The 18145-nt window shown below is 36.4% G+C and overlaps 1 protein-coding gene across 1 annotated transcript in view; it reads right to left on the reverse strand.

The window, feature by feature from the left end:
* Window positions 1-18145, reverse strand: part of cdh23 (cadherin-related 23) — a 475220-nt gene that overhangs the window by 227740 nt on the left and 229335 nt on the right. The window contains exon 11 of the mRNA XM_056471434.1: window positions 10798-10986. Coding sequence (XP_056327409.1) covers window positions 10798-10986 — 189 coding nt within the window. The remainder of the gene's footprint in view (window positions 1-10797; window positions 10987-18145) is intronic.

An 18145-nucleotide genomic window follows, 5' to 3' on the forward strand; every position in this document is an offset into this window, starting at 1 on the left:
TTTTCAGTTTAGCAAAAAAAATACAACAAGAACAATATATAAACTCAAAATAACTCACTAAAAATGTTTTAAATATAAATTATTAAATAATACAACAACAACATATTTGTCTAATCTATATTCTTTCAATGTCCACCAGGGGTCTGTTTTTCGTACGTGGATTACTCAATTAGCTGGATTTGGTTATTGACGATTTGACATGATCCAGGACTGTTTCGTTTTTCAAAACTCTTCTTAGAGTTGTTGTTGTAGCAACAGGTCTGGTGGCTCAAACCTGCTCGGGAGTAGGCTTATTTATATAAACAGAATTAGACTGAGTCTTTTTAAGCAAAGGTAATACCGAAAATATGTCAATAGGTTAAAAAATACAGAAATTAAACGTATGCGATCTGCACTGTAATAATTAAAAGTACAAATAAAACAAATAAAAGTACAAAAACTGTGACAGGGGGTTCTCTCCCCAAGGGGTTCAAAGAGAACCTTTATTATTCTGGTCTTTTTAGATACAAACGCATACTATTATAAGATACCAGCTTTAGTACAATTTGTGTTTATTAATAGACATGCACAATATATGACAGTTTTTTTTGTTTGTTTGGTTTATTTTTTTATGGAATAATCATTCATGCAGTCATGAACATGTTTTGACAGCTAATATGATGGTGATTTGATGTTTTGCAAAAGTTGCAGACACCTATACCGATATCAAACTGCTTTTTTGATGCAAAATTAATTTAAACAGCCAGTTATTCTATAAACCGATTAAGAAACTTAAATAGGCCTACTATAATAAAGAGAATCCCCTCTAAATGTAAAACGACTAAATACTGAAAGTGTAAAGCCTGCAGCCCACAACAAAGGTGGAAAGTTATTGCGTATCATATTTATCAAGCCATTTACGTTATGTAATTTTGCTCACATGGATAATTGAATATTAATCAGATGATGTCTTTACTCTGCTGTGCCGTCAGCTAATCGCTGCATAGCTGATCATGATTTCAAGAATCTGTCCTTCACAACACATGCAGTGAAATCAGATCAGTTCATCCAGACATTTTAATCTGATTCGTGAACTTGTTTGAAGAACCAAATTAGCCAGAGAACAGGTATGAAGATTAAAAGATCCAGGATCTGTCAAATCACCTTAGATCGTTTAAGCAAGGTACGAAGAACGGATCCCAGTTCAATCATCTAGACCAGAGATGCCCAAACTAGGGCCCGCAGGCCAAATTTGGCATATGGTAACCTTTGATTTGGCCCACCCTCCCATCTGAGGTGTTTTCAGATGTCTCCATTTTCCCCCATCCACACTGACACGGAGCAGCATCACTTTAAAACCAAAACAGCATCTTCTGCGTTTTCAAAACTCTCCATTTTCAGGTCTCTAAAACTCCAGGGTAGTGTGGACGGAGGCGTAATCGTAGCAAAACGTATTAACATCTTATTAATCTATATCCAAATATAAATAAAATAAAACCGGTGACACGGTGGCTTAGTGGTTAGCACTGTCGCTACACAGCAAGAAGGTCACTGGTTCGAGCCTCGGCTGGGTCAGTTGGCATTTCTGTGTGGAGTTTGCATGTTCTTCCTGTGTTTGCGTGGGTTTCCTCTGGGAGCTCCGGTTTGCCCCATAAGTCCAAAAACACGTGGTACAGGTGAATTGGGTGAGCTAAATTGTCCGTAGTGTATGTGTGTGAATGATTATGGATGGATGTTTCCCAGGGATGGGTTGCAGCTGGAAGGGCATCCGCTGCATAAAACATATGCAGGATAAATTGACAGTTTATTCTGCTGTGGCAATCCCAGATTAATAAAGGGACTAAGCTGAAAATGAATGAATGAATGAATGAATGAATGAATGAATGAATGAATGAATGAATGAATGAATCTTATTAACATATTAATGAAATGGGGCCTGGCAAGATAGGGAAAATGATGGGGATGGTTTAGAGATTGTCATTTCAAATTTAATGGAACCGTTTATTTGTTTGTTTTATTTTTTTTAACAACAAAACAGCTCACTTAAATTAAACATTTTAATTTAAACAGTGTCAATTAATCAGACTTTAGTGAGCAAATCAAGGCAAATGCAGATTCTGCTTGACTAGTGTATTCAGCATTGAACTCTACTGTGTTATAAATGTGATTATGTTTTAATTATGTCAAGTTATAATAAAAAAAAGTTATACTGCATTAGTTAATATGAGTCAAATGAATGTTTTTTAATTAATTTATTAGGAAATGACCCATGGCAACTTCAATATAAAATAGTTTAGTATATTTATCTTTGGCCCGTGGCTATCAATGATATTTGGTTTTTGGCCCTTTATATGAAAAAGTTTGGGCATCCCTGATATAGACTCTCCAAAAGGTCATAGAATACTTTCCAAATAAACCAAAATATTAGAATTTTATCAAAAACTAGGTTATCTTTTGTAAGACACGGCAAGAGGTCATCCCCTTTATGCACTGAGATGCACCAGGACTGGCTTCTGTATTTCCAAGAACACACAATTACATGTTTAGCTGCCAGCAAACATAAAATGAACAGTGGAAAAGTCAATGTTAGTTAGTGTGAATGAAGCAGTAGTTGACCCTAAAATATAATTAAATATATATTGAAATAAATCCTTTTTAAAATATCTTATTTACTGAGAGGGTGTAAATGACTAAATGTATTTTTTAAACAAACTCATAAGTTAATCATAAGTAATATACTTTTGGAAATGTAAAAACTTTACATTAGATTTAAAGACTTTATTTAAATATAAAAGCACTATGTTGAAATATAATAATTTATTATTCCCACTAAACATAAAACATAATTCAACAGCTTTTTATTCAGTTTGAATGCAATCCTTTTAATACCTCATTAAATGATTCTTGTAAAAGGTTTTCTTACACACCAAAGATCCACAATTATATAGTTCGTCTTCTAAAAACCATGAGAAAAATGCATGAGAAATTATCATCATATCTGGAAATAATATGTAATAAAATAACAATAAAATAAAACTGACTGGCAGTGCATTGTCATCAAAAATAAACTAGCTTGATGTATTGAAGCCAAAAAATTCCTGTAAAAAGAAAGACAGCTTAACCATCAATCTCCAAATACACTCAGTTGAGCCCAAGAAACCTCTTCAAACACAGGCACACAGAGGGCAAGGCGTTTACTGAACTCTGGAAAACTATTGTTCATCAGTCATAAGGATCAGAGTCAAGCCTGACTGTATTGAAGAGCTGCTTTCTCTATTTAGCTGCACTTTACAGAGTCTGAAATCACCTCTAACATGTATTTCCAGTGTAAAATGTAATGCCCGCTGCTCAAAGGTTACTGTGCCCTCAGAGACTGAAGGGTAAAGGCACTCAAATAACTGGGAGACTAATATAATTTTGATTTGCCAATCAAAAGTGTCAGGCAGTAAAATGTCGGAGTCACTGCTGGTGATAAAAGACTTCTTGCTTTATTAAATTACCTGGCTACGTTTAGAAGAGCATACCAATATACTACTCTAATTAATTCTGCTGTATAATACATGTATAATTTGGACTCTATGCAAATGTTCTGCATAAGAAAAAACTTGTGTATAATATTTGCCAGAATAAAATGAGGATTACTCAAACTCTGACTGGATTCAGAGTGCATTTGACTTTCTATTTATTTATTAATTTGTATATTTTTACTAGTTATTTTTTTCTTGACCTTTTCAAACAAATCTGAATATATATTTATCATGCAGCGCATACACACACAGACATACACATTGGAGGAAATAAAAACTTATATTAACCCTTGTGTGTCCTCATGGGTACCTCAATAATTCCTCTCATGACCTTCATATCAGAAATTCATTCATTCATTTTCCTTCAGCTTAGTCCCTTATTAATCCAGGGTTGCCACAGCAGAATGAACCGCCAACTATTCCAGCATATGTTTTTACGCATCAAATGTATAGCGCATGCCTTTGCACTTTTGGGGGAACAGGAACACCCGAACACCCACGTCAACATGCAGTAGAACATGCAAACTACACTCAGAAATGCCAAATGACCCAGCCGGGACTCGATCCAGTTACCTTCTTGCTGTGAGGTGACAGTGCTAACCACTGAGCCACCGTGCCACCCATATCAGAAATATCCCCTTTAAAAGTCATTCAAACTGCAATATTTAAAGCCAATGCCATTCATACATTTTGCTAACTGGCTTCTATTTTGTTGGCAAGACTCAAAAATATTAACATTTTAATAAATATTTATATTACATTCCACCTGGCAAACGTAATAATTATTGTAAGTATTGTTTCTTTTTTAAATCTTTATGCTCTTCTGACCTATTTTTATCTTTTTAACACTTTATCAAGTGAAAAACATATAAGGTAACCAAATTATTGATTCATTGATCATTTTTTAAGTCATAAAAATATAAGTAAGGGCGGGGAGGTGGCGCAGTGGGTAGCGTTTTCGCCTCACAGCAAGAAGGTCGCTGGTTTGAGCCTCAGCTGGGTCAGTTGGCATTCGTGTGTGGAGTTTGCATGTTCTCCCCATGTTGGCGTGGCTTTACTCTAGGTTCTTATTTCCATGTCCTAAGACATGTGCTATGGGTGAATTGGGTAAGCTAAATTGTGCGTAGCGTATGTGTGTGAATGGGAGTGTATGGGTGTTTCCCAGTGATGAGTTGCAGCTGGAAGGGCATCCGCTGCGTAAAACATATGCTGGATAAGTTGGCGGTTCATTCCGCAGTGGTGACCCCAGATTAATAAAGGGACTAAGTCAAAAAGAAAATGAATGAATGAATAAAAAATATAAGTCAATATAAAAGTTCAAAAGTCTGGTTATAACCCCTAGTAACCCTTTAGTAACTGATTTTTTCCAATGAGTGCCCTATAAGGGATTATTTACAGCACAACCGTTAAACACGGAAGTATTCAATTGACATTGCAATTGACGTTAAAGACATCGCCCTCAAACAAAACATTTGAATTTATTTGAACTAACTTTCAAAATATATTAAAAGATAACAATTTAAATGGTCATAATATGTCTCAATATTACTATTTTTATTGTATTCATGATTAAAAATGTTGCAACTTTATGCTTTACTTTATAAATGGAAATAAATAACAGAGTTCAGTTTACAAGTCCGTGTAATAGTATGCCACTCTCTCTTTCTACACTGGAAAAATATATCTGTTAATGAACAGTTTCCGTATTTTATTATTTACAAATGTGTTCCGTTTATTTACAGTTGTAAATTGCATTATAGGAGCTTGATTTCTGCTCTGTCAACTTTTAATGTTGGAAATTCAACTCTACAGTTTACCAAAGTGACTTGAATTGACATTTTAGTAGTTTGAGATAATATAATAAATAAAAAAATAATATAAGTCTGTAAAATAACAGAAAATATACAGGCAGTTTATAACAAGGTTTATGTAGCGTAATATACAACACCAACCAGACAATACATCACTTCAAACTATTTAACTTTTAACTATTAAAGATGTTCATAAAAGTCACTTTTTCTAACTTTTCAAGGATAAAAGTTGTTGGAAGAAAGATTAAGGTCCCATAATGCAACTCGAAAGCACAAATAAATAAAAAAATAAAAGCTTCAATCACGAAATACTAAAAAACGCTAATTTACAGATATTTTTTACAGCGTATGTTCCAGTAATTTGAAGCAGTAATCAATCTCATGGTCCTCTTCATTCTGTTTAATTCTGCTAGTTAGTGATGATTTGATGTTGTATCTCCAAAACTTAAAAGCTAATTAAACTGGATGAATGTAGAAATTGGGCGGCACAGTAGCTCAGTGGTTAGCACTGTCGCCTCACAGCAAGAAGATCGCTGGTTCGTGTCCCGGCTGGGACAGTTGGCATTTCTGTGTGGAGTCTGCATGTTCTCCCCATGTTGGCATGGGTTTCTTCCGGGTGCTCTGGTTTCCTCCACAGTTCAAAGACATGCACAATAGGTGAAATGGAGGAACTGAATTGGCCATAGTGTGTGTGTGTGTGTGTGTGCGTGCGTGCGTGCGTGCGTGCGTGCGTGCGGGCGTGCGTGTGTGTGTGTGTGCGCGTGTGAATGAGTGTGTATGGGCTAGAAGGGCATCCGATGTGTAAAATATATGCCGGAATAGTTGGCGGTTCATTCCGATGTGGCGGCCTCTTGAAATGGAGACTAAGCCGAAGGAAAATGAATGAATGAATGAATGAATGAAAGAATGTAGAGAGTTTCTTTTTGATGATATTGATTTTATATAATTAAGGCAGATTTGAAAGTGCTTTAGCCAATAAGAATTCAGAATCAACAGATTTCAATAAAAAATATTGAACACAATACTACGTGCATAACAGGAATAATAAATGTATTACAGAAAAAAAGACATGATTTGGAGTTTGCTGTTTCTTTAATACTGTTGCTCCCTAAATCTTCCAGAGTAAAAGCTCTAAAATGAATGAGCCTATTTTAAATGTGTCAAACGCAGCAAATGATGCTCATGAAAGCAAACATCCTGCGCATTTTATTGTTCAAACCCCAACCCTGACTAGTGTTCCCTGTGGACCTTTGATATTCACAAGCTGTAACATTTATACTGCTCTTCACTGGATAAACAGCCCAAGTAAATATTTATGCCTCATAACTCAGCTTTTATACACTTGTCTACAAATCAAACACTTCATATCTGCTAAAAATACACCCAGCTAATATACATGCTGCTGTGCAACAGAAAACCTGTCTGACAAAAAAAACTTGTCAATATCTGAAAGTAAATTTAGCAATCAGGATAATGAATAGTAAAGAATAAATAGGATCATTTGAATACATTATAAAACACATTTTATTTGTTAAACTTTTCAATCATTTCATATATTTATTTCATTTTAAAGTACTTTGTGTGTTTTTTCCTGTATTTTAGTTATTTTATTTTAAATTTTATTTAAAATTGTACTATTTTATTTATTTTATTAATAATTCGAGACTAGGTGAAATGATGTAAGATTTTCATGTTTCGTATTTTTGGTTGCATTTATCCTAATCTAGGTTTAAAGCTTTATAGAATACATATTATAATAATATTATATAATAAATGTATGGTGGAGTGTCATGGTGGCGCAGTGGGTAGCACAATCGCCTTATAGCAAGAAGGTCACTGGTTGGAGCCCCGGCTGTGTGTGGCATTTCTGTGTGGAGTTTGCATGCTCTCCCCGTGTTCGCATGGGTTTCCTTCAGGTGCTCCCCCACAAGGATATATACACAGTTATGTCCATAAATATTTGGACATCAACACAATTCTAACATTTTTGGCTCTATACACCAAAACAAAGGATTTGAAATGAAAGAACAAGATGTGCTTTAACTGCAGACTGTCAGCTTTAATTTGAGGTTATTTACACCCAAATCAGGTGAACGCTGTAGGAATTACAACAGTTTGCATATGTGCCTCCCACTTGTTAAGGGACCAAAAGTTATTGGACAATTGGCTTCTAAGCTGTTCCATGGCCAGGTGTGTGTTATTCCCTCATTATCCCCATGATAATGAGCAGATAAAAGGTTCAGAGTTCATACATATGAATATTTTAGGGGTTGCACTGAGTAGTCGTGACACTTTTTGACTGATGTTGACTTGTCATGCTGAGCAGATCGAGTGGTTTAACCTTTGCAGCTTTACACACCAAGGTGGTTCACGGAAAAAAAACTGTCCTCGGATTATTTAAAGTAATTTTTTCACATGAACTTTGAGTGAACTTTAAATCCTCAAAGAGATGGCAGTTAGTTCGCTCCATGCAAATAGCCTAGAGTAGACGCTAGCCAATCACGTTTATGCAACACTGGAAAAGCCATGTGATTGGCTGTTGTCCTCTGCAAAGCATAGATGCTTTGACATGTTTTGTGAATGAACTGTGAAGCGCGCAGAAACCGTGAAGTGCGCAGCTGCAGAGGTGTGACAAACTTCATAGCGAGAGTAATATCATCCCCGTAGAAAGCAGTGAAGGTATGCAGAAAAGAGATTTCTGATAACCAAGATGAGCCAGTAACTGAAAAATGCTCGACTTGAGCAGGATTTTGAGCAGCTTTCTAGTGCGCACAATCATAGTGGTAAAATATTTGTCTGAGCAAGTCTCTGACAGTGTACTGAGGCTTAACGTTACAGCCTTTGTCTTTCGAGCATTATTGTTGTTCTGAAATAACTTCACATGAATCTGTGTGCTGACAACATATGCATTACTTCTGCACTAAAATATCTGTTACAACATTCTTAGTAGTACGTGCAGTGATTAATGTGTTGACTGCATTTATTCAGTAAAATTAGCCTGGGTGCTGATGTTGCATTATAAACGAAATGAAAATGTTAACAATTAATTTGTTTTGCACTAAAATTAGTCATTAGTAATGCTCAGTATATAAATATATGAAGAGTTCTACATTAAAGTATGCCGGTTTCGTTCCACTTTCGATTTAGATTTTAAAAGACAAAGTTTGATGAGCTGCAGGAGCCTGTCCGACTGTCAGTGAATGGCAAATGAAAACGTCCCTTACCTCAAAACTCTGTGCAGAAAACATAGAAACAGAAAACACACTGTACAGTCGAAAGTGTAGCATGCATTCATAATGTTTGTTTGCGCAGCATTAAATCCAAATCCCAAATTTCAGAAATGACAACAGATTGTTAAGATTTAATTAATGTCAATTTTAATGTTATTGTTTAATGCACTTGACAGATTTATTTATTTTCCTTCTGCTTAGTCCCTGGTTTATCATGGGTTACCACAGTGGAATGAACCGTCACTTACTTGACAGATGTATTTTTAATTTCAGGTAGTTTGTGTAATGTGTTTTATGTTTGGTAAAATAATCTCTTATTGCATCTTTAGTGATTTTTCAACTAATTACACTGTCTTGTTTCAAAAAGTGGATTTAGAGGGTTTTGATGCAAAAGAAAAGAAAGAAAGAAGACGAAAGTCTACCTTGTTAAAAACCTAAGAATTGTCTAAAGTGACATTAATGAAAAAATTTGTATTTTTTTACTAATAACCTTATCATTACATTTAAAATGAAACTTCTGAACCTAATCAGAGGAGCCTGATTACATAAATAAAAACAAAAACATTTTTTTCAACACGTTTGTAAACATAATACTTTTAATAACTCATTTCTAATAACTGATTTATTTTATCTTTGCCATGATGACAGTACATAGTATTTTACAAGATTTTTCGAGACACTTCTATACAGCTTAAAGTGACATTTAAAGGCTTAACTAGGTTAATTAGGTGAACTATTCAGCTTAGGGTAATTAGGCAAGTTATTGTATAATTATGGTTTGTTCTGTAGACAATCTGAAAAATATATAGCTTAAAGGAGCTAATAATTTTGAACTTAAAATGGTTTTTAAAAAATTAAAAACTGCTTTTATTCTAGCCAAAATCAAACAAATAAGACTTTCACCAGAAGAAAAAATATTATCAGACATTCTGTGAAAATTTCTTTGCTTTGTTAAATTTGGGAAATAATATATAATATCAATATACATATGTATTTCCCTGTACTGAATTGTGGCTGGAAGGGCATCCACTATGTAAAACATATGCTAGAGTAGCTGGCGGTTCATTTCGCTGCGTCGACCCCTGATAATTAAGGGACTTATTTGAAGAAAAATGAATGAATTAATAATATATGGTTTTTTTTTTGCGTATCCCTGGCTTAAGGATTCAAGTAACTGCATGCATTTTAATGCGTTTCTGAACAAATGAACAGACCAAAACCATCAAATAATTGCCCCACAAATCATTGCTGTTTCTGAGCTAGTGGAGCAAAAATGCCACATTTATCGGCAGCAAATAAATTGCAGAAATTTCTAGCCTTGGGTCAACCTAGTGATGAGCGATCAAGGTGAAGAAGCCAGTCATTCCAACTGACCTGGACCCGTTTTTCACACACAACCGGGGAAATGCTGACTCTAAAATGCCCAGCAAAATGTGTGGATGGCAGTGTCAAAAACTGCTTACAGATGGCAAAGAATTAGCATCGAGTTACGCGAGCATGTTGTTGCTGACTTGAGATTTTCTGCAGATCCACAAGACTGACTAGTTTGAAGCTTGACTGACAGCAGGTGAGGAAAGGTGACGTCCGCCTGATCGGAGTCTGTTGTGGAGCTGCAGCCATGAAGGAGATCAGTGAAAAGCGGTCAGGAGTTCATGAAAACCTCTTGCAAACAGCTTCTGCTACTCGGAGGAATTTCAGGCGAAACAAAGCCAACGTGTCTGTCTGAATAATTCATGTGTGTCAGTGAAGTCATGTGAGAGGGAATATACAAAGTCAAAATTATTAGCCCTCCAGGGAATCTTTATTTAGTTTTTTCAAATAATTCCCAAATTATGTTTATCAGAGTAAGGAATCTTTTTACAGCATTTCCTATAATATTTTTCTTCTTCTGGAGAAAGACATATTTGTTTTATTTAGGCTAGAATAAAAGCAGTGTTTATTTTTTAAAGCATTTTTAAGATCAATATTATTACCCTAAAGCTATTTTTATTTCAATTGTCTACAGAACAAACTATCATTATACAATGACTTGCCTAATTACCATAGTTAAGATTTTAAATGTCACTTTAAGCTGAATACTAGTATCTTGAGAAGTATCTAGTAAAATATTATGTACATCATCATGTATATCATCATGGCGAAGATAAAAGAAATAAAAAAAAAAAAAGTATTTAGTAAAATATTATGTACTGTCATCATGGCGAAGATAAAAGAAATCAGCTATTAGAAATATTTGTGTGCGCTCCTCACCTCGTCTTTGTCTTCCACCTGAATGTACAGAGGCAAAGCGAAGCCGACTTGCGCCAGCTCGGTGATGAGGACTCGATACTCTGAGCTGTTGAATCTGGGCGGATTGTCGTTTTTATCGATTAGCAGGATGGTGAAGGTGGTGGTGACAGTGGCAGAAGAGGGTGTGCGGTCGTCATTGAGCTCTGTGGCCTGTGGAGAGACAGAAACACAATGCTTCAATCTGATGCCGATGTCAAAACATGAAAACTGGGAGAAACCGAGATTTAAAATTGTTTTGTTTTTTCTAAAACAAGGAAAAGTTACAATGAGAGAATGAACTATTTAAGATTTTTAAGGAATTTTAACATTGATCATGTGACTCTTTCATTCGGTCCTCTCTTTGGGGAATCATGCTGGAGAACATGACCGATTAGTGTTTCTCAATATAACTTTTGTGTACTGTTCAAATTGACTACTCTTTCGTTGTGTAGGTGGCTGTTTTTGCCCCTTTGACTTCCATTATAACCACATTTTTTGATTGCAAACATATAATCATGCATTTGTGATTGTTGGGGTTTTTCCCAGTTAGGGGGAGGCCAAACATTAACTGCCGATTAAAAATCATAAAATTTTGCGCAAAATCTGATTGACAGATTGAGCACTGAGCAGACCAAAAACAGTCAAAGACAGTATTTTAACAGGTAAAGCCTTGTGACTGCATTTGATTGTCTGTTGCCAAGAGGGAAAATAATATAATGGCATTGAAAAATATTTAAACAATAACAATATGACACATACATGTGAGGTACAGTAAGCAAATGGAAGGTACAGTGAGCAAAAACAAAAAAAATCCTGATATTCCATGACTAGGACAAAACAAATCTAAAATACAATGTATTTTAATATCTGGCATAGACATTTTTAAATTCCATGATATTCCAGAAAAATCCATAACCATGGGAACTTTTACAGCTGTGTTGTGCCAGCTTTGTCTTCTGTTATTTTTTGTGACTGCAGCCCCCTTTTATTGATTTTTGTTGGTCAGCCAGATGTACAAACTGTTTGGTACAAGTAAATGGGAAGTAAAAACAGAAACAAAAAAAATCCCTGATATTCCACCACTTGGACAAAACAAATATAAAATTCCCTGACTTTCAAAGTCTGGAATAGACATTTTAAAAATCCATCATATTTCAGTAAATTCCATGACCTTGAATTTCCATGAACATTAACCACTTTGCCTTTTTTGTGACTGAAATATATATATATATATATATATGCACACACACACTGCACCCTACCCGGTCTGAGCTGGGATCAAACTGGCGATTCTTTGCATGGGAGTCGGTTGCTCTAATAAGGATGTCTGTTGCTAGAGCACCTTTAGAGGTCAGAGGAGTGAGGTTTACCTGCATAGCACTTCACTAGCTGACCTCTGTTACACTCAACGCCCTAAAACCTCACTCCCATCCCGGACGAGCCCCCAAGTGTAACCCACCGGTCCTACTGCAACCAACCCAATCTGAGCTGGGATCGAACTGGTGATTCTTTGCAAGGGAGTTGGTTGGTCTAACATGGAGGCTAAAGTCCGTGACCTCTAGCGTTTGTCGCCAGAGCACCTTTAAAGGTCAGAGAAGTGAGATTTACCTGCATAGCACTTCTCTAGCTGGCCTCAGTTACATATATATTTAACTTTCTTATAAAAATAATGTTTCTCAAAACCAAAGCAGGCATACAATGCAAGAAATGTTAAAAAAACACTCAAATTTCTCTAGAAAAGTATAAGAAAGGCGCTTTAAGAGTGACAGAAAGGAGATATACGAAACGAGAGAGGAATGGATGTGATAATAGAGGGAAACTGGCAGTAAGCAGCATTAACGTTTAGTCTTCAATCTCCTCCATTTGTTCAGCTCGGGCTCTTTATTAAATCAGAGGGGAGGATTCTGGGAGGAAATCCCACAGGTCCGTTGTAAGTGAGGGCACACTGGGGCCAGAGCGGAAAAAAGACAGACGCAGCCAATGAGATTTAAGATGAACAAGTCTTATCGACAGGAAACAATTGCTCACAATCACTTTCTTTCTTCCCTCCTCTTTCTCTCTCCTCCGCTTTTTGAGGGATGGCGTCGGATTCAGGGAGAAATCCAAAGGAATAATGGTGTTTTGTGCAGAGAGGAGATGCGGAGTGAACGGAGGATGGATGTTCGGGTTAATCATGAATTGTGTCGTTTAACATCACCGCTTGCACATCTTTTCTCTGTCCCTCCATATAATAAACGCACTGACCTCCAAGCCCAGCGCACTCCAGCCTATCTGAGCTCTGTGAAGTTGAGAAATTAGTTTTATTACTTTTCACTCCGAATCAATAATGCCACCAATAACAGAGTGGGAGACAGAGAGAGAGAGAAGTTAAAATGGTAACGAGAAAAGTATATATAAAGGGAGCTCGGGAGAGAGAATCAGATAATGAAAATCTATAACTTATGAATATTTTGGGAGGTTTTTCTTGCGCTCGTTTTGGTTCGGAGTTTCGCTTTTAGTGGCAAACCATTGATTTCAATTTAGAGAACTACAGCTGTGCGGTTTATGGCTGTAAATAGAGCAGAAGAATCCAAAACGCATTTATGAAACTGTCCGAATGGGAATATATATAATATTGCAGGGGCAGAGAAAGAGACAGGAATAATCACCCAACTGAACTGTGAGCAAAACTTCACTGCTGGCCTTGAAATTTGGCTAGAGCCTTCGTGAAACTGCTGATTTAACATAATTACTAAATGTTTTGATTGTACATACAACGATTTGCAGTATTGCTTGAGTTTTATGCATTTATCTTTGTGCTGATGAGACCAATTCCTGTTTTATTATTGAGCTGGTTATGTATTGGTTATGTATTCATATACAGTTGAAGTCAAAATGATTAGCCCTCCTGTGAATTTTTGTTTCTTTTTAAATATTTCCTAAATTATGTTTAACAGAGCAAGGAATTTTTCATAGTATTTCCTATAATTTTTTTTCTTCTGAAGACGTCTTATTTGTTTTATTATTATTATTATTATTTTTTTTTTACTTTTTAAGGGCGTACTCACACTATGCTATCTGAACCGTGCCCAAGTGCATTTCCCGATTCGTTTGAGAAGTGTGAGTACTTTGAATCGGGCTCAGGCGTGGTTCAGTTGGCCGGCCCTGGCCTGGTTGGGGCCTGAAACTGAAGACGAGACGTAATTTTTTTGCGACTGTTTCATCTGGATTTATTAAGCATTCTTACTTTTTAATGAACGCGAACTGTCATAGTTTATTAAAGACGCAAACCCCTCACTGCACGTCAGCTACACCTTCAGCAAATCTCCTAATACGAGCAGCACGATGACCTTGCATGAACATTTATGAGCGTCAAAAGTGGCTGATCTGTTCAGCAAAAAATCTGACTGTGTGTCACTGCATCCCAAACGATTAAAAATAATATAAAACAATTTAGCTTAGGCAATCTCCACTGTGCTCAGCAAAAGCACTTCTCTTCCTGGTTAACTGAAAGATCGCATCATCGATGACGTAAGCATGCTCAGGTTTGGTAGGTAAAAATACAATGTGAGTGCAGGCCGAGGGGACGAAGGGAGAGGGAGACAATTGCACTTCGGCACGGTTCAGGCAACTGTACCTAATGTGAGTACGGCCTGAGGTCAATATTATTAGCCCCCTTAAGCAATAGATATTTTTAATTGGCTACAGAACAAACAATCATTATACAATGATTTGCCCTAACCCTAACTTGCCTAGGTAATTAACCTAGTTAAGCCTTTAAATGTCTTTAAAACTTTAAGCTGAATACTAGTATGCTGAAAAATATTCAGTAAATATTATGCACTGTCATTAGGAGTGGGACGAGATGCTTACTACACTGAAAAAAATGATTAATAGATGACTGATTAGATTTACAACATTTTTTTAAGGTAAGTGGTTGTAAATTTATTTGAGCTAAATTTATTTGAGCTGAAACAAACAAATTAAGTTGAACATTATTAAATTTAGTTTGTTTAAATTCAACACATAAATTGCTTGCAACAATTTTGCAGACATCTTTTTTCAGTTTTCATTACAAAACGATTTAGATGCTTTTTTCAAATCATCTTGTAATGAATGGTATTTCACTTTTATTTTAATGAATTATGTCATAAATATAAATATTTTGCTGTAATTTCTACTGACTGGCTTCTCCCCTGTCCAATTTCACATGAGAAATCAAACTCCTTTCCACAAATTGAACTTTTAAACGTGTAAAGTTATGATGATGACGACTGGAGTGTGTCTCTCCAGGAGTTCACTGTCTGTGTGCGCACTTGGGGGAGATGTGTGTGTCTGGGGTCCTTCACTGACTCGATAGGTGCAGAGAACAGCTGTGTGCGTATGTGTATGCAATATCCTGTTACAAAATGTGGCTAAATGTTCGACAAGATGGTAACAGTTTGATTAGGGCATTTGCATGTCTGTACTAAACTTTAATAATGCGACTGAAATAGGAATACTCCACTTAATTCGATTTGTGTTTACGATGATTATCTAAAGTGCTATTCCATCGCTTGGTTACGAACCAGTTAATTTCTGTAGCAGCAGCTGTAGCAGCCTCTGCTTTTGGATGCGGCAACCTTTGAACTTAGTAAAAAACCGTTACATCACGCGTCACAAATGAGTGACGCGCAACACACAGGCAGCCCAGGTTGCCAGGTGTGTGCAAAGCACTTGATATGCAGTTCAAATACAATCCTGCCTCCAATATTCAGTGCTAAATTCACCCTCACGCTCCCTCATAACATCACACCAAACGAGACAACTTTTTATCTCGACGAGAAATCGTGTCGCGATTTAGTCTCACAAGATTTCGCAGCCTGATAGCTCATCACATCCCTAACTGTCATCATGACAAACATAAAAGAAATCAGTTATTAGAAATGAGTTATTAAAACTATTATGTTTAGAAATGTGTTGAAAAAATCTTCTCTCCGTTAAACAGAAATATAGGGGAGAAAATATACAGGATGGCTAATAAATCAGGAGGGCTAATAATTCTGACTTTAACTGTATACATTTGTGTGATTGTGCTTCAGAGGCTAAAATAAAGCACTGCAGACTTTTAGGGTTTGTGCAAATCTAGCGACACCAGCAGCAGCTCAATGGGGTCTTATCAGAGCAGAGGCGATAATGATGGCTATCATGACGAGTGTGTCAAATCCAGAGGAATAATGACAGAAATCTGCAGAGGCTCAAATCTCCACCAATCTTTTGGAAACAAAATCCCACACACAGCACTTTCAGGTCATTTTCAGCTCAGTGTGAATAAAGCACTAGCCTAACATATATAAAGTATTATATATATACACACACATTAGGAAATTCTCTGGATTTACTTTGGGTTGGAGTAAAATGTTTTATTCTTTTATGTTTTAAATATATATAAATATGTTTGACACACTTCTAACAAATTTCCTTTTAAAATATAAGCATTTTAGTAGGGCAGCAGGATATTGGAAAAAACATGATATTGCAATTTTTTAGTCGACTATTCAGCTTAGTCCCTTTATTCATCATGGGTGGCCACAGCTTAATGAACCGCCAACCTATAAAGCATATGTTTTACACAGCAGATGCCATTCCAACCCAGTACTAGGAAACATCCATACACACATTCACACACCTACATTACAGCCAATTTAGTTTATTCAATTCACCTATAGTGTGTCTTTGGACTGTGGGGGAAAACGGAGCACCCTGAGAAAACCGACGCCAACACGGCGAGAACATGCAACTCCACCCAGAAATGCCAACGGACCCATCCGGGGCTTGAACCAGCAGCCTGCTTGCTGTGAGGCAACAATGCTAACCACTGAGACACCGTGTCGCCGGTTTGAAATTTATATTGTGATATAAATTTAATCTGATTTATAAGACTTTTTGAAAAAAAAATTATTTTAGATTGAGATTATTTTGTAGGAGAGTATCTGCATATATTATAATATAATATAATATAATATAATATAATATAATATAATATAATATAATATAATATAATATAATATAATATAATATAATATAATATAATATAATATAATGAACAAACTAAAAGCATATTACAACGAAGCAAATTAAGTGTTAAACACTGCGCAGACTCCACAAATCACATGTACTGAACTGTGGTGGCTGGTTATTATAATCCCAACTTAACATTGCAGATCTTGCGATGTGACTATTCCAGACTGCACATTGCGATATCAATGCTGAAACAATATATTGTGCAGTAGAGGTCTGCATTTCTGCAGCTGTACCATGGGAGCCGCAGGACCCGACCATATTTCTTGCGCTGCAGGAATACATTTCTAAATAAAACGCGGTAACTCTGGTGTAATTTGATTGGGAGAGGCAATATAGCACTCCCAATAGATAGATAGAGAGAGAGAGAGAGAGAGAGAGAGAGAGAGAGAGAGAAAGAGAGAGAGAGAGAGAGAGAGAGAGAGAGGGAACGCGCGCATCTGCTGTGGTGCTGTGTGTGTGTGAATGAGAGAGCACACGTATCCGCCGTGGTTCTGTGTGTCGCTTGTTATTGGCTGTCTGCACTCCGTAGCATCCAGCTGAGAGTTTTTTGGCAGGCACATTCAATACATTTTATATACTTCCTTGGCCCAATATGTACCTGCTATGTGTATAGAAAGAATGCTGATATGATATATTAAACACGGTAGTTGGATATTGAGTGGATACATTTGTAAATCTGACTTTGAAAGAGTCAGTGACTCACCAGCCACAAACCTCACCGCGCGGCACTCACTTCACATTACAAAGGGGCAAACAAAACTGACATTTAGCCTAAAATACTTGCACAACCTACACTTTTGTCTGTTATCTCTCTCTTTCGGAAGTATACCCAATTTTAACGTGAGATTTTGAAATCCAGGTCTAAATTTAGCGGGAATGGTGGGGTAGAAAACGGGGAGGGTCGGTCAGTGGGTGAACAAGGGTTGAATATACAGTTGGAGTGGTCGGGTGCAGAATAAATAAAAAATTTAGTCCCGCGCAGATTGTGAAGCCCTAATTTATAGTCAATTTGAAAATTGCAATTTGTCTTAAAAACAAATGCGTTATTAATTGTTTGAATTGAAAATCAGGAGTATTCCACTGATTGCACGTTTTACCAGGTTAACACAAGTAACTGCTGTGAGTCTTTATTAAACAGAAATTAAAATCCGTCTGCTCTTCTTTCTATTTCTTCTCTTTTGTTCTTTTTCTTCCTTTCCCTCTCTCTCATCTCCATGGCCATACAGCCTGAAGAGGAGGCAAAGGTGCAGGTGTCTGAGAGAATATTTAAGGAGCCTGAAGGCCTCCA

Source organism: Danio aesculapii, chromosome 13 (assembly GCF_903798145.1).
Source record: "Danio aesculapii chromosome 13, fDanAes4.1, whole genome shotgun sequence".
NCBI classification, from domain to species: domain Eukaryota; kingdom Metazoa; phylum Chordata; class Actinopteri; order Cypriniformes; family Danionidae; genus Danio; species Danio aesculapii.